At 39.5% G+C, this 23702-nt stretch overlaps 1 protein-coding gene across 2 annotated transcripts in view; it reads left to right on the top strand.

The window, feature by feature from the left end:
- Positions 1–23702, top strand: part of MRTFA (myocardin related transcription factor A) — an 85687-nt gene that overhangs the window by 34374 nt on the left and 27611 nt on the right. Inside the window, exons 1-2 of one of the 2 annotated variants that reach the window (XM_063395972.1) lie at positions 1062–1763; positions 20172–20237. In XM_063395972.1, the coding sequence (XP_063252042.1) occupies positions 1637–1763; positions 20172–20237 (193 nt within the window). In that variant the 5' untranslated portion in view covers positions 1062–1636. Of the gene's footprint in view, positions 1–1061; positions 1764–20171; positions 20238–23702 lie in introns of those variants that run through there. The other variant, XM_063395970.1, reaches the window with a different exon arrangement.

Raw genomic sequence — 23702 nt, 5'->3', positions numbered from 1 at the left:
AGGCAGCTATCCACAGTGCTGTGACTGCTAATACTCATGCAAAAACACGGTCTTCCATTTATGCAGTAATTTGACCTTACTAGCTAAAGTTCACTATGAGACTGAACCTGACTTTTACAAATCCTAAAATTAAGATGAAAATTTCTGTTGAGTGTATGGTGGTACTTCAGGAGTAATACAATTACAAAGCTTTATATTATCACCAAAGGTATTTTTTTACTCATGGGAACACTGGAGTTTGGATTCTTTCCTCAGTGAAGATTGAACATTTCAAAGAGGAGTACTGTTGAAAGTATTCAGAAATGTCACTGATGCCATCTAGCATTTGGTTGAATGCTACTTTTCTTAGATATTAGTTTCATTATTAGAGACATTTTTTCCCTGATTGTAATTCCAGCCTTGCTTTATAAAATGGCTTGAATGCCTCTGTGTTGAAATGAGAAAATTTTGTCTTGACTGGGATGAGACAGAATATGTATTGGAAACTGTTCCTGTAGTGTTTAGTATTCATCTTTTTATTTTTGTAATTTTTTTAAAAAATTTTTTTCACTCCAGACTTTATTGCACCTCTTATGATTCATACTTAGAAAAATTAAAAACCAACAAAGCTACCAGCTATACTGGCGAGAGTAGCTCCTGATTGTTTCTCAGATGGAAAGTGTCTTCCCGCTGTCCACTTGCTGGGCAGTGTGTATAACCAAAATTTGTCAGCCATGTGGCATCTGTTCATGATGCACGTAAAATAAGCTTGAGATGAGGTGGCTGCCCCCATGCAAGCACAGATTCTGAAGTTGTAGTGCTTGCAGTAGAGGGTTATTGATTTGGGGCTGCAGATTATCTTCAGTTAGGTGTTTCTACTAATTCAGGAGAAAGGATTTAAGGGAAGAGGGGCTGAGAATATGTGTTTGCACAGAAGTAGCCTGCTGTTACCTGTGTGTGGTCTCAGGGCAAATGCATGTGAAAACTTTTTCTCAGATTGTCAGTTTAGCTCTCTCCACAGCTAAAACTCTTGTTTCTAAGGGTTTAAGCAAGCAGGGAGCAAAAACGTGTGGCTTCTGCACTCAGAGCAAGGGTATTCTCCTAGCTGTCTGCACAGTGTGCTTACAGTCAGGAGATGCAGAGAGAGAGGGGGTACTGCTCAATCACATGATATTGCCTGTCTGGCAAGTGTCTGCAGTGTGAGTAGAGAAACCAACTGTTTACTATTTTGGGTGAATGAGGTTGGCTGTTACTGCAAGTGGCCCCACAAAGAAGTTCACGCATCTGTTGATAAGCAGTGCTCTGCATACTGGGTGCTTGACTGTTCACAGCTGCTTACTGAAACAGTGAAGTTTCTATCTGAGCTTTGAGATCATAGGAAGAAAAATTTTGCCAAGAGCCTTGGTGGTTTGAACCTTTAGATGTTGATTGTCAGAGTTTGTCTGTGCCTACAGAACCTCTCTGTTCTGATGCAAGCACAGCCTTGGAATCTACCAGTAGACTGATTCTATTTTGCTCTACTGTCTGGTGCAGTGACCGAAACCTGGTAGAGAGGGATTGCAGTTGGGTCTCTTGTGAGGATTAAGTACCCCTTCCACTTGCCTGGACGGCTCCTGTGTTACAGAATCCACCTTTGGGTCCAGGGATTTCCTCTAATATGTTGGATAAAGCCAAGACACTCCAGCCTGCCTATGTCGGGATTGTGCCGCTTGCAGAGACTGTATCAAAGCAAGGGAAGAGCTATTCAAGCACATATCAGGATTCATACCACAGCTTACGAGAAGGTTAGCAGACTGCTTTCTTTGTTGTAGGCACTGTATAATTAATTTGCAGGTTTTTTTTTTTTGTTTTGTTTTTTTGGGGTTTGTTTGTTTGTTTGTTTGTTGTTGTTGTGGGTTTTTTTCCCCTCTTGCATATTGAATCTGCCTGTTTTTTGTTTTCTGGGCAATAGTCCCAGAATAGTTCCCAGTGACTCCTGTGACCTCTTGTCCCTGAAGGCGCTCAAGTATGTCGCTCGACAAGCCTGGAGCTCTGTATATAGTGACTTGCAGTGCTGGGACCGTGAGACAATTTCACTTGCATTTGGAAATTTTGGTTTCAAACTTAAAATTTCTTCTCCCCTATGTCTGTAGGTCTCTCGTGAGCAATGTTTTAAGGCTGTTTCATTAAAGATGTAAAGGCTTGTTCAGGAGTGGCAGCTCTGCCTTAAAGAATATTAAGAGTACCATGTTTTAAGTTTCTGTATGTTCTTGCTTTGAGAGTGTTCAAGGAGTGTTGTTTATATATCTAAATGTGATTTTGTTTTAGTTGATGGTGTTCTGCAAATATTTGTGATTTTTTACTGAGGATTACAATTCTGAAAGATTATATAGACAGAGGTCAGATTTCAGGGAGTGATATCTAGAAGGAAAGAGGAGGATCTGGAGGGACTGAAAAAGATTGTGAATATGAAATCCAGTGGTCCATTCACAGTGCACAGCATAATAAATATCAACAAACAGGAACTGGGAAAAGATTACAGGGAAGAATGGCAGAACATCACAAGAAACCAATGCAAGCAGCAAGGTTTATGTTTTATCAGAAGTACTGAATCTGTCTAGCTACAAGTGAAATTTTAGTAGGAACTTGCAGAAAGGAACAACGATGAGTACAGTGGCCTAAGAATAAGGGGATGACTGATTTTAAGAGCAAGTAATGCCATCTGGAAGGAGGGGAAAATAACTTTCTGACATCTTGGACAGCAAGGTTAGATAAAGGGGGGGAGTAGGTGTTGAGGGCAATAATCCAGATAGAATAAGGCCATGTTTGTTGCATGAAGATGGCCTGTGTGTGTAAGATGATTTTAGCAGGTGCATTTAGAAGATTTTTCTCTGGTACATAATTTAGGCTTGCTGGAGCTGCCAAACAAAACTCTTAGGTTTCTGCCCCCAGTTTTCACTACCCCTGCCAATCCTATTTAACATCTATCAAGTGCTAGCTTGTTGTTAACTTTTAAAAATACTGTTATTTTTGTTGCATGTTTTCATTGGAATAGTCTTTGTTTGAAAAAATACAGAGAAGGAAACTGAAGTCACAGTCCTCAAATTCAAGTTCAGGGGTTATAAATCCTGCCATTAGTATAGGCACTATTCCCAGATTTCTTTATCTGCTTCGGAGACATAGAACTGGGCACATGAATCTTCAGAGGCAAAAGAACAACTCAAAATTTTAAAAAGCCAGAACTTGCATCTGTCCTTTATTTGCAAGTATTGGTTTTCACAGAAGGTGAGCACTTTGCATTTGGATTTGCCAGTTCGTCTTTCATCCAGTCACTAAATATCACAAGCTGTACACTGGGATAATGTGCTCAACTAGGAAAAAGCGATTCTGTCTTACTTTAATCAAAAAAGTAAGTTTGTCTCAAGTTGAAGGGAATTAAGGCCATTGAAATCTTGCATAATTCTGGTTATTGGAAAAGCTATGTTGACTCTGCTAAGTCCAGCAATACAATCAGCCTACCCCATGACTAATTTATGATGCTCTAATATCACATGTGATGAGGAAAGCTGCTTTCCACCAGCTACCAAATGAAGGTTAGGGAAGAGAAATAGATGCTGCCAGCTTCTTTCCTGTCAGATGAAGAAAATTATAACCATTTAGCTTTGCTGCTGCTCCATTCAAGTCTTCTACAGTCTCGGGATGCTGGTTGTAGTTATGCTGTAGCATCCACTGTATTTTGCGGAGCCAAATCTTGTAGGTAGCAGAGAAACAGTTGCACCCACGTGTAACCCCTAATGGAAGTCCAGAATTAGCATTGAGCTGAAACTAATGACTGTTATGCCTTAGTTTTTAGTCATCCCTAAAAATGGAACAGCTTAGTTTTGTTGTCACCAAGACAGAAAATTCATGCATTTCTCTTCCTCACTCTTAATAAAACTGGGCAAGTAAGGGCTGTCTATACTAACACTGACAATGCTTATCTATTCTCTTGATGATTCTCATGAGAAGCAGCTATCTGGAATAGACTACATCTTGTTTCCTGATTTCTGGAAAACAGATGTCTCCTAAATCTGATTTCTTTCTTTTTTTTTTTTTTTTGAATTAGGACTTGACATTGAAGTTTGGGAACTGGTGATCCATTCTACACAGAAATGGATTTAACATGCAGAACTTAAGCTTGTATTTTTCAAAGTATGTGTTAGGGCAGTTATTTGCAAAATTCCTAAAATTTAGGAATCCATAAACATGTTTTCTGTTCAAGAATGCCTTGGAGTGATTTAGTCTTCAAATACCAGAGCACAGTTTGCAGTTCCTAGCTCAGTTAACACCACAGTATGGTAGCCCCTTATGAGAGATATAAAGAGGGAATTGCAGAAAGCTACTCAAAACTCACTTAGCATTCATGAGTTTAGCTTAAAAGTAAGTACTTTCTAAACTAAATTCCAGTATTTCCACTTCAGTGCTATATCTTTAATTTGTTGCTCTTAAATGAAACACTTTTTTTTGGCAACTCCTCCCTTCAAAAACATTCAGTGTGACTCAGGGTCTGACAGTGAAACTCATCTCTTTTTCCAAGATTTGTATCTCAGGGCCCAGATACAGGAACAACTTCCTGCATGCCATCTGATCTGCACGAACTGTTCACATTCTTGGTCCGCAGCAAATGGGAGGTAATTTGAGTTAGCTTAGCCTTTGATTAAACTATTAATATCTGTTCAGTACTTTGAAGAGATCAGAAATCATGCAAGTGCTTGTTAGCATTTAACTTTCTTCAGGAGTAATCTAGACCTTATTGTCATTACACCTGCAGTACCTGAAGGTCCAGCTAGTCCTGGCCCCACCTCATCCAGGAGGGGTCACAAAACCTTCATGAGTAGACTTGGAAGCTCTCAATCCCAAGGAGATGCCCAGCAAGAGGGCAGCCCCTGTGCCCAAGGCATCTCACAGGAATGCAGGGTGACTTTTTTCTGTAAAAGGTGATCTGGGTCTTCCTGCTTCAGAGTGAACCTGAAGTTGCTTTGGGAGATGTGTGAATGATGCAAATTCATGGATAAGCAGTGTCAGAAACTAGTCACAAAACACACAGATGCATTTCTGAATGATGGCCTAATGCATTCCAGTGTTTGGAATTATTTATGCAAATAGTGATCTGACACATTAAAACACAGAAAATGTGTTGAACATATGGGGAGCTGATCTGCTCTGGCATATTTTATGGCAGATCCAGAGGCATACTAGAGTCCCTGCATCCTCTTGCCACAACCACAGCCTGTAACTATGCTTAAAAGTAAGAGGTGCAGTGAAGGTAAGTTAATGATACATTTATGCGAAGTGGCTTGAAGTTGACTGCCAATTTAAATTTATTTTTACTTAATAGTCAGTGTGCCTCATTTGACTGTGAGGACTAAAGGTGTTTCAGGATATTTGTTAACTCTGTGACAATGAGTGGGAAGCTTGGGGATAGGGTTAGCACTGAATGAGGAAGGTTTTTGTAAGTCAGTTGTTATCAGTGGAAGAAGACTAACAGCATTATCCCTGGAGCTTAAATCACATGTTTTTTCAGTCTTGATGCTCTGATGTGTTTTTGGTTTTTTTGGATATGACATGTTTTTCCCCTTTTGCTGTTTACTGAACTATTCCTGTCAGTGTAATGATCCTCAGCTGTTCCTTTAACCCTGGCTATTTTCATGCTGGGAATGGGAAGAGGAGAACAACAGAGGCTAACTTGTTTACCACACTGTGATCTACTTAATTTGTCAAAAATGGCTATTATAGTGCTTTCTGTAGTGCAAAGTAATAATAACAGGAAAGAGCTACAGAATTGCAAGAGCAAGGAGATGTAAGGATTCAACACATGCAGAAAACAAAAATGAGTAGAAACTGGGTGTGGTGCGATGAATACAGCTGTCAGTAGCATTTATGCAGACAATGCTTTGAAGTAGTAATGATACCAAGTAAAATTTCCAGTAAATACTTTCCTGTCAACTGAATTTTCTTCACAGTTGAACTGAGCTTCATATTCAGTGGCAGTGGTACTGAGGTACTGATAATCCCAGCAACTGGGACACATATTAGTAAAGCTTAAAAACACCTGTGTGGCTTTCAGATTACTGATTTTTTTTCATAATTATCTGTTGTTTTCTTTTTTCAAGAAACCACCTCTATTTGTACTTTTAAACAGCAAATATCTGATGCTTAGACTTTGCTGGAGCTGTTGAAAAGCAGCTGCTTTTTTTGAAAATGGAACTATGATATTAAATGAAACTATGAAACTCAAACTGCTTTCTTTGCATCCAGAAAAAACTTCTTGAGTCCTTGCCCGAAGACAAGTGTCAGTGACAGGAATGGGTTTTCTGTCTGCTTTTAGTTCCATCTCAGGCTCCTTATGTAGATCTTATCTCAGTTAGTTTTATCATCCACAAGATCTGTCAGTGGTCACCTCTGATTTTTAATCATGCAGTCACACCTGTAAGTCATTGATCAACAACTTAGAGAATGTGTATATTAAAATATTAGATCTTTCATTTTGTGCCCCAGCTCCCGTATCTCTAGTCTTTTCTGAGCATTGAATTACTTATTTTGTCACCTGCTGCATCAATAAATTTCAATCCAAAATGTAGCAGCAGCACATTTTTTGCCAAGAACCTCTGCAACCTGTGGTAGAAAATGGGATATGACTCCTGCTGTGGCTTAGGTTTATCAAATTAAAATGTGTAGTGAGCCTGTGGAGCAAATTGTGCTGCTTTTTCTTGCAAGAGGCTCTGTAGGATACATACTCTGCTGAAGGGCATTAACACAGAGCAAAATTCATAGTTTCTTTCTTTACTTGGACTAGTAGAAGTAGATACGTTGTTTTTCCCTGGCACTATGTAATATTTACTAACTTGGTATCTCTCCAAACTAAGAGCAGACCTGCAGTAGCTGAAATACGTTGCAATGTGATCGCTAAGAAGAACTACAAAATGTTTTTTGCTCATCACTGCATTCAGGAAAGATAAGATGGGCAGAAGAACTGTGCAGGTGATCTTCTGTCAGAGTTTATTGTGCAAATAATATAATCAACGTTCTTTCAAGTGAACAAAGGTTTGAACTTTCCAGCCTGCAGTTTTGCCATCTAAAGTTATATTGGCCTGATGCAGCTAACAAGAAATGTGAAAGAAGTTGGTGATAAGGAAGAGGATATATTGCTTTGAGACATAAATTCTTTGCAAAATTGACTGTGAAAATTGGTGAAATCCAGGCTTTCTTGACAATCTTATTTTAAAAATAGCTTTCAGTAATAAACAGCCATAGAGAAAACCTTTTGTAAAAATATAGCTTTTTGCGAGTTTTCAGTAGAAGTGCCTATGATAGGTTTTTCTCCATCATAGGGACAGGAATCATCTGTTGCAATCATGGTTATAATGACCTCATTCTGTGGTCTCTGTCCCCAAAGATGGCTCAGAGGCCTATCACCATTCTGAGGGTATTTCCCATAACAACTCTGCTGTACCAGCTGACACATTTAATATCTTTTTGGTAACCTTCCTCACTGAAACACTTGTCAGGCACAAACGTTGTGCTGCCCAGCTGGGTTGCTGGGGGCAGAGCTGAGTGATGCTCTCTGGATAACAGAAGGAAGAGATCCAGTTTGACTTTCTCTGTGTGGAGTTTCTGTAGCTTCCTGCTGCTCTACGTCCCTGTGGTAGTAAGTGCATGGAAACTATAGCTGTGCTTTTTGTAGGAATGGAATGTGGCTGTAGGTATGATGGATTGTTCCTCACCTCTGCAAATCTCACAGCAGTGCTGTGAAACCAGAATAGAAGCCAGAAGCTCCCGTTGCATAATTTGATCAGTATTGCAAGCAACATGTAACCTGTCCCTGCAAATTGTTGTGTGTTCTGTTTCTTATTTTGGTGGATGTTCTTTTTAATCACTTTCACCTTCCTAAGCATTCATGCCTCTTTCTGTATTACACTTAGGTGTGAAGGTCCTTCTAAGGCTGCTTGCAGCCCTTTTCCGTACTCTGATGTCAAATTCTCCCTTTTCAGAAACAGAAGACAACATTTTAGAAGCAGATGCTAAACTAATCGTACCTTTGTGTCTCTCTGAGAGACTCTTTTACTGCTGCTAATAATATGTGTCACATTGACTGCAGACAGTGTAAAGTGAGGGTTGTATCTTCAGTGAATGTGACAGTGAATCTTAACTACAGCTGCAAATGCTGTCCCCTGCAGCCGCCTCCCTGCCTCAGTGCTGGAGGGAGTGACAGAAGGGAAACGTGTCTGCCCTTCACTTGCTTTTGTTCAGAATGTGAGTGAAAGCCCACCTCCATTCGCAGTTGGAGAGAATATTGAAGCGTGTGTAATCTGCTGCTGGCAGTCCCCTCTGTGCCCTTCAGCAGAGGACTAAGCCAGCAGTAACATTTTAAATATCTGCAGAATTTGTCTGCCATTCTGAAGTCATTGGTCATACAGACCATTCTGGACTGGTGGGTTCTTTTGGTTTGCTGATTGATCTGTTACACAGAATTACATTATTTAAATATTTATAGCTATGGTAACACATTAAGCTTCATAGCTTGAATTGTTCAATGCTGTGGATCTTCCCTCATGGGAAAACCCACAACAGTCAATCCTGGAGACCTGTAGTCCAAAGTTTTTTTGAAAGAAAGTAAGTATCCATCAAGAAAGGAGGTAAAGAAACATAGATAGATGTTGTATCATCAGTGAAAAGATTCTGAGGGACTTTGAAAAGCTTTTTATGTGTAATGCAAATCTGGGAATCAGCTTCCACTGGGCTCCTGTGGAGGAACCGATTTCTAATGTAGAATGATATGATGGCCACAGCTGAATCTTGCAACTTTTTTACAAACAGGGGCAGAATTCTAATAGAATTTGTACTTAAACAATAAAGAAGGTGTCAGACTCTTGGAGTACAGAGGCCAGAATCTTTATTTGAACATCAGATGCCATGGCATGTGTTCTTTGCAGTCTTTGAGAAAAGCAAAGATGTTTTTAATTACCATGAGTTAAATAAATAATGGTAATTCCTTGTAGTATCCACCTGAAATTCTTGCTAAGAGAGAATGCTGGGGCTTGGATAGAAGCTGATTAAAGAAATGCTAACTAGACAGTGAATGCTCTGAGTCTTTGTTTTGCATGTAACCTTGGACAAAACCACTTTTGTTTCATGTCCCACAAAATAACTGTCAGTACAATGAACCAGCTGAAGCTGGGAGATGCTCAAGCTAACTAATTTAAAATTATAAGGCCCAGTTTTTTGAGCCCCTTGTATAACTAGTTAATGATTTCTTCCAAAGAACTGCTGGTTCTGTATTTAAATTTGCATACTTCCAAGTAATTTGTTCTACTACTTGTGGAAAAACACATTAGCTCACATTTGCATTTGGTTTCAATAAACCAAAGATCTTGAGGTGGTTAAAAACCTGAATGGTTTTGGAAATACAGAATTATTCCATGTTTTAGTGGAAAACCCCAAAACGTAACTCATATGTCGAGGTGTCCCAGCTGTTGCCACATAAATTCTGTGGTGTCTTGACCATTAGATGATTCCTGTGAAGGGAACTTTTGACTTCTATCTGTAGAAGGTGCCCTGTAGGAGAAGGAAGGCTGAATCACTGGGCCAAAACCAGTCTCTTAGAAATGTTTGAGGAAGTTTGTGATCTTGATCGATGAGGCTGTTTGTACACTGGAGCACTCTGTTATAGCAGAAATTGAAGTATGCGAGGCGAATTATGAAGGAAAAGTATTTGACCATATCTCTTTTGCTGCAAGGGGCATGGAAAGATTTGCTCATAAATTTTAGTGTTATAAACATATCTAATCAAACGTGTTTTATGGGTGTGTCTGGGCACTGTCTCAGTGCTTGATTTTCTTTCTGCTTGTAAGAAACCCACAAAAATACATCCCTTGAACTCAGAGTTTTGAATACAATGAAAAATTGTTCAGGTTCTGACATACCTCAAAACATCTGGGTGTTTTTATTCTGTATAGTCTTTTGGAAAAAAATATAAACAGTGGAATCATCTTTATGGATAATGAGATGGTTGGAGCTCTTTCTTCTTATAGACAGAGATATCCCTATCATTCCAAGAAAAAAAATGAAAAGGGTTTGAACTTGTGTTTCCCTTGTGTAGCTTGTCTGTTGTACTGTCACCTTCGTAGACAGCTGTAGATCTAATTGTCAGGCTATATCTACCCATTCCTTAATTTTTCTTCATTTATCCCCATCTGCCATGTCATATTAACTTATCTGAGAGGATTTCTTTCTAGGGCTTTCTTTGCAAGCTGGTTAAGGGCAATGTTAGTTCCTCCTTGTTCATTGTTTCATGGAAAAATACAAATCACTATAGACTGTGACTCAAGTTTACACAGGGAGGTGGGAAATTCTCTGTTTTTCCCTCCTCAAGGTGTCTCTTCCAGCTATAAATGGTAACAATGGATATATAGATGGCATCAACAAATAGTGATTACAGTTAATATTTACTGTATTATGATACCAGGATCAATTTTAGGTAGACCTTTCCACCTAGGTATTTTGTTACAGGTCATCTTGTTGGATCATGCATGGTAGCCAGATTCCATGGACATGGATATGTGCCTAGTTACTCACATGCTTAGTTTTCACCTAGCCAGTACTACTGAGACAAAATGATTTTGTAAGAATCAGTACCCTGCAGAGAAAGCAAACCAACTTTTCCTATAGACAAGCTTGTTGTGCATTTTTACATATTGTATATCTTACTAAATATACCATGTTACATGTATTTCAGGTGAATTTCTTAAAGTTGTATTTTTACAGTTTCAGCAAGTACTGAGATGGATTATAGGCGTACCAAGATTGTATGGTTAAGAGTGGGTGTTTGTGTTCAATAGAAACTTACAAATACAATACCAAACATATCTGATTTTAAAATTTTAGTATCAAAGAAGACAAAACTGGAATTACATTATAAACTAGCAGTAAATAAAATGTCATTAACTCCCCCTAAGTCTTAAATGTTTAATGGAAGTCGCAAGAGTTAAGTCATGAAGAAAGAAGGTAAAGGTAGGTAAATACTGTAAAATACACAGCAACTACTAGTCTTAATTTTAAATAAACATTAAAAGAACCCTGCAAAATTCAGCATAACTTTCATGGTTGTAATCAAGTTTGCATTTATTTGGAGTCATATAAATGAGTAGCTCCTGTGAAATAAGCAGGTTCAATTGTATGCAATATTCACACCAAATCTCAGAATTAACAAAGTAAACTTCTAAGGCTGAACTGGTACTTCCTCTAGGATCTCCACATTTTACCACCAAAGCCAATTCTGACTTGAGCCTTGAACTTCTAACAGGAGTAGCTGTTCTGATGGTCCTACTGATTTTGTTTTATAGTGCTGTGTTCTAACAAAACTAAGATTGCTGTAAATGGTGGTTTTATCTTCTGAATACAGTTTTTAATTAACGTTAATGTGATTTCTACATTTATCAAACTTGATATTAAGCCTCAAAAATGGCCTGCTGAGGTAACTTGTTGTTCTGTGCTCTGTGTGAGCCAGCTACCTTGTGGTAAAATGAGAATGGAAATAGATTCTTTTACTTTTGACTGTGTGCTTCTGATTTCATACTCTTTGGGGACCACTTTCCTCTGTAGAGTGGGATTTTTAAATTCTGCTAAATAAGCTGTATCAAAGAATCTATTTGTCAGTCTCCATTAGGAGAACTACTTTATGCCTCATAACATTGACTCATTAAAAGATAATACAGTATTCCATCATCCTTTGAAAATATATTTTGAAATTTTTCCTATTTCATATTTCTCTTCCAGTGGCATCTTCCCCACAATAAATGACTATTGCCCCGAACTTGGTTTATTTTGTTTGTGACCAAAACCAGTCTTCTGGAATTCGCTCATATAGACAATCAGCAGCATGCCACGTCAATGACTTTATATGACCCTAGAATATTTTGAGCTGTAGAGGCTTTGAAGAGTGTGATTTTATCAATAAACAAGTCCTTCTTGTTTTGAGAGTGACAGTCAGTTAATTTTCTCTTTTCCTTGTCTTTTTGTGTTCTTAATTGACCAGTTAAATTTTTTTTCTGTACTTTTCAGCTGCTTTTTAAAGCTGCTGGGCATTTAAGAGCCTGAAGGCTTTTAGAAGTGCTGGATGGAAAAAACCAGCTCCGGTGTGGTATGATTCCCATTGCATCCTTGGATTGTTGCTAGCACATCCACTGTGAAATATTTTAGAAGTTGTTGCTTTGGAGGTGAAGAAACTGTTCTGTGTTTTAAGAATCACTTGATAGAGGGTTTAGGTCTACATCAGGCAGAATCATACTCCTGTTCTCATCTGTACAAATTTTAATGCTTTCATAAGCTTCCTAAGAGGATAAGAAATAAGAGGTGGTTATGAAAAAAGTTTCAAGTCCTCTATACAATGATTGCCTGTGATGCAGTGTTCCCCAAACTGGTCCAAGACACCTTTCCGTCTCAGCACCTTGCAGCAGGACATTCTGCATTTCTGTGAAAAAATCCACTTTCATCACTATCAGAACCTGCAGTACAGAACTGCTTCTCATCTAAGTTTTGTTTCCTTTTCAGGATCTGCTTCACAGACCTCTTCTTCCTGTGTAGGAAGAGTGGTCCCAATCGTACACAGAGGAAAGACCACAGCAGGAATATAAATAAATGGCTTTTGCCTCTAATGTGAAAGGTTGCTGTAACAGTTGAAGAGACCAAACCAAATTTTCTTTCTATTCTTTATCCTCCCAAACTCCATTTTCTCCATAGCATGGTTGTGACGGAAGAATGGAGGAAGCTCCCTGCATTTTAATAGCAGCCACTGTTGCTGCAGTAGAGAAAAGAGAGAGTGGAATGTGAGAGAGTCTCAAACAATAAAGAAATAAACTTCTATTTAACTCTGCCTTTGCGCAGGCTTGCTTCAAGCTATTCTTTAAAATGCATTGAGATGAACAGAACCGTATGGCTGCTGCTCCCAACAACAGTCGATGCTTGCAAATTGTGAGGATCAACAGTGTGTCTGCTACCTCTCCTTCACCCCACAGAGGGACATGAATCTTTGGCATCCCCTTCCCAGGGTAGCAAACTGTGATATAATCCCCCCAGTTTGGGTGTCATTTACAGTCTGCTTCACTTAAATGCTTCTCTGTGAACTGCACAGTCTGCTTAAATGCAAAGCCAGCATGTATTCCCCATCAGCAGTGGGGAATAACATAGATGTAGTGGATTAAAATGCTGTTAGACTCAGAAAATTACCTTAAAAAAAGGTCCCAAAAAAGGCCCAAAACCTTTACTTTTCTTTGTTGGTAATCCCCATTCTAGCACATTCTGTGTGGTCTGGGGTATGTTGTCAATAGCACCAGAAAAATGCAGCGCTAAACCAGAAAAATGAATCCACCTCAGGAATTTAAGATATTGAAAATTATTTTTGACCATTGTATTCTCACTCACTGATCACAAACTATCACAGCTGGTTTTTTCTTGCAGCTTCCTGTGGACTCTACATGTAATTTTGTACACTAACAGCCCTTGGCTGCTTCTGTACAGAAAGATGTTGCAACTGGAGTTTTACAGATGCTGCCCTTGCTGGTGAATCTAATCTGGCTTCTTGTTGAAGCATGAAAAATCTAATGCAAGTCAACATTTGTTTTGTAAACTGGCACAGCTGAAAAATGCTCAGAGACCATTTTTTGTTGTGAGGGAAAGGTTTTCTTACCACATCTCCAAGGGACTGAATTCAGTAGGATATTGCTTCCACAGAAAACAACAGCTAGTGTGCTGGATATTCAAAAACTGAATTTGGCATCTGCTTCTTGTCAAATGTGACTATTTAATCAGAAAGCAGGAAAAAAAATCTCTCCTTAGTGTAATTAGAAGGGCTGCTGGCCAAGTGGTAAGTGGAAAGGTGGCTTCATCCTTCAAAACAGTGGTTACATGGCACTGTGATATTTGAGGTATAGGTCCCAGTTCTGCACAAACAGCTGTGTCAGTTGTGTTCAACAAATATCCTATCTCATCAAAGTTGTCTTTTACTGTTGCATATTATAATTAAGTTTCGTGCATATGGTGTTATACACATTGAAATGAATAATTGAAAAGTACATGTGGGCTGCAAATGGTGGCCTAGAGCCACATCTCCTTAGTCCATAGTCTCTGACTCTCACAAAGTAAATCTGGTCAGACCTGCTCAGTGCTAGGCCAGTGAAAATTCTCCTGCAATTCCTAAGGCACCACAGAAAAGTAGAGGTGTTGAACTAACTGCTAATTCTATCTCAGCTCGTGCTGTATTAGTGCTTCCTTCTGAGTTAAGAGGATGCTGTAGCCGCCAGTGCTTTCAAAATGGACTCTCCAGAGGTGCTGAACAATGTACAAATAAATGAACATTAAGTTGCTTTTTACTGCCTTTACTTATGCTTGCACCTTCCTCAACTTAGATAATGAAGTTAGGCTAATTTCACTTGTTCTTCAGTAGTTTTGCTTCCTAATCACATGGTTTTTTTATTGGGTTGCAAGGATGAATTCTTCTACCAGGCAGACTGCTTTCACTGAATTTACAAAATTGATAAATCATGTCTGTGGGCATACAGCCTTTCTTGTTAATATGCAGTTCATATCTTGCAATCCTTCCTTCCTTCCTTCCTTCCTTCCTTCCTTCCTTCCTTCCTTCCTTCCTTCCTTCCTTCCTTCCTTCCTTCCTTCCTTCCTTCCTTCCTTCCTTCCTTCCTTCCTTCCTTCCTTCCTTCCTTCCTTCCTTCCTTCCTTCCTTCCTTCCTTCCTTCCTTCCTTCCTTCCTTCCTTCCTTCCTTCCTTCCTTCCTTCCTTCCTTCCTTCCTTCCTTCCTTCCTTCCTTCCTTCCTTCCTTCCTTCCTTCCTTCCTTCCTTCCTTCCTTCCTTCCTTCCTTCCTTCCTTCCTTCCTTCCTTCCTTCCTTCCTGCCTTCCTGCCTTCCTTCCTGCCTTCCTTCCTGCCTTCCTTCCTGCCTTCCTTCCTGCCTTCCTTCCTGCCTTCCTTCCTGCCTTCCTTCCTGCCTTCCTTCCTGCCTTCCTTCCTGCCTTCCTTCCTGCCTTCCTGCCTTCCTGCCTTCCTGCCTTCCTGCCTTCCTGCCTTCCTGCCTTCCTGCCTTCCTGCCTGCCTGCCTTCCTGCCTTCCTGCCTGCCTGCCTTCCTGCCTTCCTGCCTGCCTTCCTTCCTGCCTTCCTTCCTGCCTGCCTGCCTGCCTGCCTGCCTTCCTCCCTCCCTCCTTTCTTCCTTTCTTCCTTTCTTCCTTCCTCTGCACTGCTGCTCATGCTGTCCCACTTGTAAGCCACCATATGGCTGTGCTTAATCACTACTTTGGTTGGGTGACTTCAAGTATTGCTTCGGATTCCTTAGCAGGAATGGTTTTGTAGAAATGTGAACACAGACTCCCTTTGGCAGTGAGTCTGTATTCAATATAACGTGCACAAGCTGCAGTTCACAGCCGTGTGCTTCTTCTTGCTAGTTTTTTAAAAACATGAAATGCAGAATATTTTATTAATTTATTCATACAAACCTGTCCTCGTATGTGAGAGACTTTGAAAAGAGATTTTGGTTTTATTTTTCTCTGGAAATTCTGAGATGCACAATCTGCTCTCTAGTTTCTGCAGCAGTTCTAGTCACACTACTAAATGCAGTGTGGTTTAGAAATAGAAGGGCAGGCATGCTGCTGCAGATTTAGGTGATGAGCTACAAGAACAACTTAGCTCATCATAGACATTTGTTCTTGCTTCTGCTTACTACTAATGGACCCCTGAACTAACACCATTGTTGTAGCCATCCTGAAAGTGCTCCTATGGGTGCAGACTCTGTATATTAATTATATATTAAGTGTCTGTTAAATCTGAGCTGCCAGATTTATCAGAATATACCTGTGGTATATTCTGATAAATACCAGCTATCAAAATATGCCTGTGGTTCTGGAATATGCCTGTGGGTTCTCTGTTGAGAAAATTTTATGATAAGATGAGCACAAAATAATCATGACATGCTGTGTTTTACTAATAGGGCAACTGTATTGGTAGTAGCTGTATCACAATATTGTTTGTCATTTAATACATTTCCCACCGTTGTAGTTCTCCTCTACTCATCACTGCTGGCAGTGGGCCTCTGTGCTAGCTCCCAGATTTCTCTGGAATGTTTTACTAATTCTTGGGACAGTCCATTAGTGAAATGAAAACATTGTTCAAAATTTAATTGGGAACGTTTCATACTTGTGAAGTAAACAAATTATGCCCAGCTTTGAGAGGGGAAATTTGACAAGCATAGAAATCCCAAAAATTATTGCATATAGTAGAAGGGCACCAGTTTGTAACTTATTTTCTAGCCAGCAGTTATACACTGCTCTTGATATGACCTGATTCATTCTTAATTTGAAAATTAATTTACAGGTTAAGTAGAGGGATAAAGGAAACAGCAGATTGTCCATTAGTGACTGAAAGACTTACACTTCAGTCTGTCTTAGAGTAGCTTTGAATTTCTCTGGTCATTCTAGACTTTTGGCTGAGCTCCATGTACAACAGCCTCCATGTACAACAGCCTTGGATTGGTGCTTGGGCCATCTGTTAATCTATATATAGAATTCACACACTTGCACATGTAAACAGGTGATCTCCTAAATATATGAAATGGCATTGGGAACTCCAAGTACTTAGTTAAGCCAAAATGTATTTAGGAGTGAACTGAAATAATCCTTTTTGCCCTCCTCCCTGCCACAAAAATAAGCTGTATTGGGGGAAAAAAAAGTACTTTATGGCTGATTATAACTTGTGCTTAATATGTATGTATAGACATTCAAAAATCCCAAGAATTACTTAGTGCTTATATAAAGGATCCTGAAAATTACCTTTTCTTTTTTTTGTTCTCCAGTTTAGTTCCCTTGACAGCTGCTAGTTTCTTGCTATGAAGGTACAAAGTGTTTAAACATAAAAGGTGCATATAATGGGTAGAGAAAATGGGTAGTAGATGAAAACTACTATGGTAATAAAGAAATAAGATATTCCTAGAAAATTCATAAGGGAGGCTGCAGTCAGGAGAGAGATTTTAAGTCATTTGATGAAGTCTCTAGCAGTCTGACTGAGAGTAATTTTTAATAAATCTGTGAACAGCAGGGAGACTTCAGAAGAGCGAAAGACCAATAACATCTTGCATCACTGCTGACAAAGGGTGAGTGAGTAAAGAGTGGCTCATCTGCTGTCAGTTCCAGGAAAAAAACTGTGGAAAATTTGATGAAGAATTTATGTGGTATAAAAATAGCACTATAATCACACTGATCAACTTTTCAGTTTGTGAAAACAGGTCTGCTCAAATGTGATTCTGTCATTTGGATAAGTGAAATTTGATTGCTAGGGGTTTTCTCTAGGTGCAACAGATTTTTATAACATTTTTAACTTAGTAGCATGGTGGATTTTGGTTTTAAGAAGTATATTTGAATTTAATGAAGTTCTCCTTAACTGGATTAAGAACTGGCTGTAATCATAGAAAGCAGAAAAGGATTTCTGGTTGAGATCAGCCTGGTGCAGTCTGGAAACAGATGCAAGAGGTTGTAATAGTGTGGAGAGAACAAATAGTAGTGGAGGAATAAATTGTGACATTAAAAAAATTAATTTGGATCATTTTGGCAAACTGAGACAGTTGAACAAAATGCACATTAATACAGGTGACAGTACAGGTGTGCACCCAGGAGTAACAAATGTCAGCCACACCTGTGTGAGGAAGTTTTTGGCTGAAAATCTGTGGCTAGGAGGTGAAAGGGAAATAGTAGGTATGGTTAGAAATGTAAGGGAAGGTAGATGGTTGTAGCAAGTAAGTGGTAGGAGGGGCTAACATATATTACTAGATGTGTAAATAGAAGACATGAGTAATAATAAGATTATCTGCTGGGGAGATGGACCTGACACTATAAATCTGTGCCTTGCCTGTATTCATTTAGTGCTAATTTAGGGCATGGATATGAGTCCCTAAATTACTCAGTAGGGGAAGTAATGCCATGAAGTGAGAGATTTAATGGACTACTCCTAATAGGGCAGAAATCACTTAAAGACACTGTACTGTTGGAAGGATGAAGTCCAATTCCCACCTTCAGTGCTGGCAAATATCTGGAGTCCCAGTTGTTCCACTACGGCTCCTGGCTATGTGGTCATACTCTTCAACTCACTAATGCAAAAACTGGTGCCTGTTTTGACTGGGCTGTGGTCTCTGCCAGTGAGTCCAGCCATCAGTCTGGACATGAGGGGTGATGGGGGGAGTGAGAGATTTGACACTGTCTCTCTCAGCAAGGTGTTAGATCAAGTGCTTGTGTAGATTTAGGTTTTGATAACCTCAAAAGGAATCCAGCAAATGGGAAGCTCTGTGAGCAGCCTGGCTGTGAGCTGTGCTAGCCCTCACACTAGCACAGGAGTGCGATCTCATGCTAGGTGGGAGGAAAGGTCTGGAACTACCACTTCTGTTTGCAGTTTCACAGCCAAATGAAGGGCCTGTTCCTTCCCCTCTGTGTTCCCTCCTCCTCTTTCTGACTCTTGGCTGATCTCACACAATTACCATGGTGCTCTGTACATCCTCCTCCCCTCTCTCACTTCCATGTACTAAAAGAAGTTTCCTGCCCAGAATGCATATATTAAGAAATCATAGTATGTCTTAAGAAACAGAAGAGAAGTAACTTTTTTGCACACTGCGTGCACAGACATATTTTCACTGGTAGGAGGTACTCCTCTCACTGTCATAAACAGTTTCAGAAAAAGGTACATCAAGAATCAGTGGAAGTGGAAGCCAGAAGAATCCAAGAAGAAAATTAAATGTGATTTAAGTGAGGGTGATTAGGTGCTGTGGAAACAATCATAGAAAGGATGAGATGGATCTCTTTTTTAATAGGTGTGAAGACCAGAACCCATATTGGAAGATGTATTTTAGTAAAATGCAAACTGCAGATAGGAGGTTGAAAGAAACAGGTAAAATGTGATGATGTCTGTAAGCAGACAAAGTGGCATCTTCCTAATTTTTTTGATCTCTACTTTAGGGAGTGCACAATACAAATTTGGATATAATGTATGAAATTAATGTACTGGACAAACTAAATACTTAAGAAAGGAGACATAAGGGTTATAATGAGATTGTATAGTTAGACTGTAGAGCAGTTTTGCTCTGTAGTGGTTCCACTACATTCATGTGGACTTTCATTATATGGACCATAAAAAAGGCATAAGAGAAATTCATATTAAAACCAGCGAGATAAGAAGCATTGCCATTCATTTTATAATATTTTATGTTGAGTATACTTAGGAGTTTGGGCTTGATTGCAAATGGTTTTCATTGATACTCATTTGCATTCACTGATACTCAGGTTGTTCCCGTTTTGAGGCAGGCGTGTGACTACCCATTCATGTGAATTTTTTCTTCGGTTTTGAAAAGTTGCTTTCATATGGAAGATGTTTGATTGTAAGAACAATCTAGAATGTTGCTTTGATTGTATAGTTTAAAGGGAAACTGCTGTTATAATCTAAATGTTGAAATTATGACTGTTCTAGGGATTTACACTAGGAGAAACCCCAGCTAACTGCATTTCACACAGGTGATGAATATGTTCTGTTATGCTAAAATAAATAGGAAAAATTCTAGTGATAAGTGGATTCCTTTTGTAGTGGAAGGACACTTCTAGATCTATCTGTGTTATTTCACTTTCATGAGATGTTTCTGAAGGTAAATTTCTGAGCTGGGGAAGGAAATCAGCCTTGTAATTTAGAGTAACAACCAACAATTTTGACATATCATATAGTACATAGTAATTAGAATTTTCAAGAGTCATTAGCAGCTGGGGTGTCACTCTGTGTTTATTGGAGGACTGTCAGCTGGTGTTTCTCTTTGTTTGTTTTTTAATATTAATGGTTTGGAAAGCAGTTGGTGCTCTAGAAAGAACTGAAAAACAGGCCTGGCTTTGCGGATTTTTATCACCCTGCCAAGACCCTGTGCAACTTCCTCTCCCCCTGGCTGCAGCAGCCTACGGAAACCTGACTGCTGGGGGCCACTTCTGCAATTGCAGCAGGGCAGGGCAGCAGGGTGGGAGGAGGGTATTTTTCTTCTGCTGTTCACCAGTGCCTTGCCATCCAAAGAAGAAAACAAGATGGATTTTAAAATGTCTCTGCGGCTATTTCTTGCACTGATGGGTTTCCTTCTCTCCCTTCTTTCTGTGGTCATGTAGTGCTGCAGTTGAAGCTCCAGCAGCGACGCACACGGGAGGAGCTGGTGAGCCAAGGGATCATGCCACGTAAGTGCCACTTACCACTTCAATTCATTGCCCTGGTGTTTTTATGCATGTTTTTTGGTGGAGAATGGTTTCCCATATGATTTGAAAGATCAGGTTCCCTGCTTCTGCATGGAAAACATCATGTGTAAGAGCCCCACCCTGACCCATCCGAGCTGGTTCTTCTGAAGTGTTGGTGCCACCTTTGATACTGAGGAATAGAGCAATGGCTGCAAGTGTAACTGTACTGCAAAACTAGGCTTGCATCTCATCTCAATGTACAGTCTTCTGGAGAACATACTATGTTAGAAGTGCCTTATATACTTGACCCATGCTGGTAATCACTCTTTTAACAGGCTTCCTGCCCCTGTAGTTTCTGTTCTTACAGTGTGCCAGCTCTGCAGACCTCTGAGGCACTTGTAACTTTGTGTGTACATATTACATAAACTGACCAAACCCAGGCATTGTGTACAAGATGTTAACCGACAAGGGACACACTCTGATGTTTGTAGCTAGAAAACAGATAGAATGAGCCCTATGGGCATCAGCCATTGCTCTTCTTGCAGGGAAAGGCAAAATCTGTGCAGGCAGAAAACATTTACTTTTCTGGGTAGAGAGGATCAACTCTAAAGCCAAGCTTTCACTGTCAGATTTGTGTTGAAGAAGGTATTTTTCTGTTTTGCTCCCCTCCTTCCTGCAAAAATGCAAAAAGGTGTCTGACAAATAGTTTTGGCATGATTTGGTACCTCTGAACTAGATGACATATAGGTAAAAATTTGAAGCAAGACTGCACAGCAAATGTTTTATTTTTGAGATCCTCTCAGTTTCATGCAACAACTGTAGTAAAATGCAGTATATTCTTTTTTCAAAAGCTTTCCTGCTGCCCTGTTTCAGAAGGTTTACTTGAAAGTGGTCTAGTAATGAGGGTTTTCTCATTTCTTCTGCTTCTGGGGTGCACACTGTAATATGACATAGTGCTGTGACTTAGACTTTGCTGAGGGCTGAATGTTAGACTGTCATCTCTCTGTCTGAATGAAGAGAACCTGTCAGCAGCACTCTGTCAGCTGAAGTGCTGGATGGGAGTAATGTTCTTTAAGAGGTTTCTGGAACCCCTGCTTAAAATTATGTTACCAAAGCAAAAAGAAAAGGTTGTCCTGTCTGGATATATTATACCTGTTGTCTATTTTTTAATGTAAGGAGCTTGTATACAAGCTTCTACAGAGTACACTTACTTGCTTTTCGATGAAAGACTAGGGTCCCAGTGACCGTGCCTTTTTACTAATGCTTTTCATAAGAAAATGTTCCTAACTTCTTTGTGGTGTCCTGCTTTAGGTGGATATGTGTTCAAATACTGTAATAACTTACGTTCAGTACCAGCTTTCTTCAAAGTGTGCCTGGCCAAACTTGTGATTCCTGACAGGGGTCTGTTTTACAGGCCTTTTGAAAATGAAGCCCTTGCAAGTAATTCAACTAAGGCATCCAGAATAATTAGTGAGTCTTAAATTTATTTAAAACATAGCCTAAATTACTAGTCTTTGCAGATTTATGCCCTTTGTTGCTTCATTTATATCTCTTACATGTGAATTTTGTGATGGACCAAAGAAAAACACTTAGTGAATTATCATTGTGAAAATACTGGCAACACATTAAAAGGTCCTTTCTGCAATGAAGGAAACCCACTTTCACACATCCGTTCTAAACATGACTTGAAATTACTTCCTCCCCAGTAATGGTATCATTTACCCATACCTGCCGACTGGAAATAGCCACACATAGGGAAATGTTTAAAATGTACTTTGCCTGGGCTGTTTTTGTAGAGAAGATCAGATGTGAGATAAATTGTGATAATTAAAGCAAAGATCCCATTTTTAACCTGAGAAGTACAGAGGATGACTAGGGACCATGTTCTTCCAGAGGGCATCTCAGCACAATGACAGCTTTACTTCTACTTTCATGACTTCCAGAATAGACTTTTTTTACTACTGGGAATATGTAAGTATTCTTTCTTCTCTCTGGCCTGTGACTCTTGTCTGTGAAAACATTGAGTTACTTAATCTTGTTCTGCCATCATCTGCTACTGAACATGTCTGTGCTGGACTTTTGTGTCCCTATTGAGTTTGTTAGCCAGGAACCAAGCCCCACACAGTCCTACATGATGGTTCAATGAAAGTATAAAAGCTGGAATCCAGAGGATGGTTTGGCGCTGAACCAAAAAAGCTGGAGTGCTCTTTCCATGTTAGATGCTGGTTGGCGTCTTTTCTTTCCTTTATTTTCCATCTGGAGAGTCTCAACCCTTTTGGGAGAACTGTGATGGTTGCAGTTCTATCTGCATTACAGCTTGTTTCAGGAATGTGTTTTTTGAAGTGAAGCTCCTGATTGCACCTGCCTGCTGTGCCTTGCTTTGCACCATAAAATGAAGTTTGAGAGCTGGATTAAATTGGAATGAAAATAAAGTGGAAAATATTCTGCCTTGAGCTAATATGCATTCAGCCCATGGGACCAGATGACAGCTTGTCTGGCACCACACCTCCAATCCACCTTCACATCCAGAGTGTGAATGTCACTTCCTCAGCATCAACTTTGTTTCTGTTTTGGTTTTACTGTGCTTTCCTACATGTTCCTTTAGATTAGCCTGTAATACAAATAAATTCCTTATATCTGGAGGCAAATAGCCATGGAAAAATCCCTGAGCCAAGTGTGGGAGAAGTGAAAGGTTTTGTTTTACATTGCAAGCTATGTAGTATGCAAACTCCCGTTGGTACCTTTGGTTCTCCTAACTGAATCTAAACCCCACATAAGATTTATTTTGCAAATTAGTGCCCTAAAAGAGCAATTTCATTGCAGGCTTCCATCAACATGAGGATTTTGGATGCTGTAAATAGGAGTGGGAGATGACACGTTTGTGTCATTTTAAAGTGAGAGTGAGAGTCATGCTACTCCTGCTGTGCTTGTTCATAACAGAACTGGGAATTGCTTACTTTGTCCCATGTGGAATTTTGTTTATATGGTAGAGTGGAAAGGCAAATGTTTCAACATTTTTTTACCAAGTACACTTAATCTCACTTAACCTTCCCAACCCACCAGCCACCTACAGTGGGGCTTTGCTCCACTGAAAGATTAGTGTATTGTAGTAAGAAATAAAGCATTTATAGGCAGTGAAGGAGGATTCAAAATAATTGCATTTTATGCTTCATTAATTCTTCTTGCTTTCTGCTACCACTTTGTGTAATATTTTACTAGTAGCTGGATTCAGTAGTTCAAAATTCAAATTCTCAACTGCCTTTAGAAAAATGGTGGGATGCAAGTCTTCACCTGCAGCGGGCATACCTGTGACCTGAGCTAGAATGACTGTGTCTTGAAAAAGAGAGAGCGAGTTTTTATATTTATTCAGGTTTTGGCCTATTTTCTAAGAGTGCAAATAGACAAGCCTTTTTGCTATTTGCAATTTTTGTAGCTATGCAGAGATGATTTTCATCTTTTTGTCCTCAC

This window comes from Prinia subflava, chromosome 4, assembly GCF_021018805.1.
Source record: "Prinia subflava isolate CZ2003 ecotype Zambia chromosome 4, Cam_Psub_1.2, whole genome shotgun sequence".
Taxonomy (NCBI): domain Eukaryota; kingdom Metazoa; phylum Chordata; class Aves; order Passeriformes; family Cisticolidae; genus Prinia; species Prinia subflava.
This window is presented reverse-complemented; position numbering and strand designations above follow the sequence as displayed.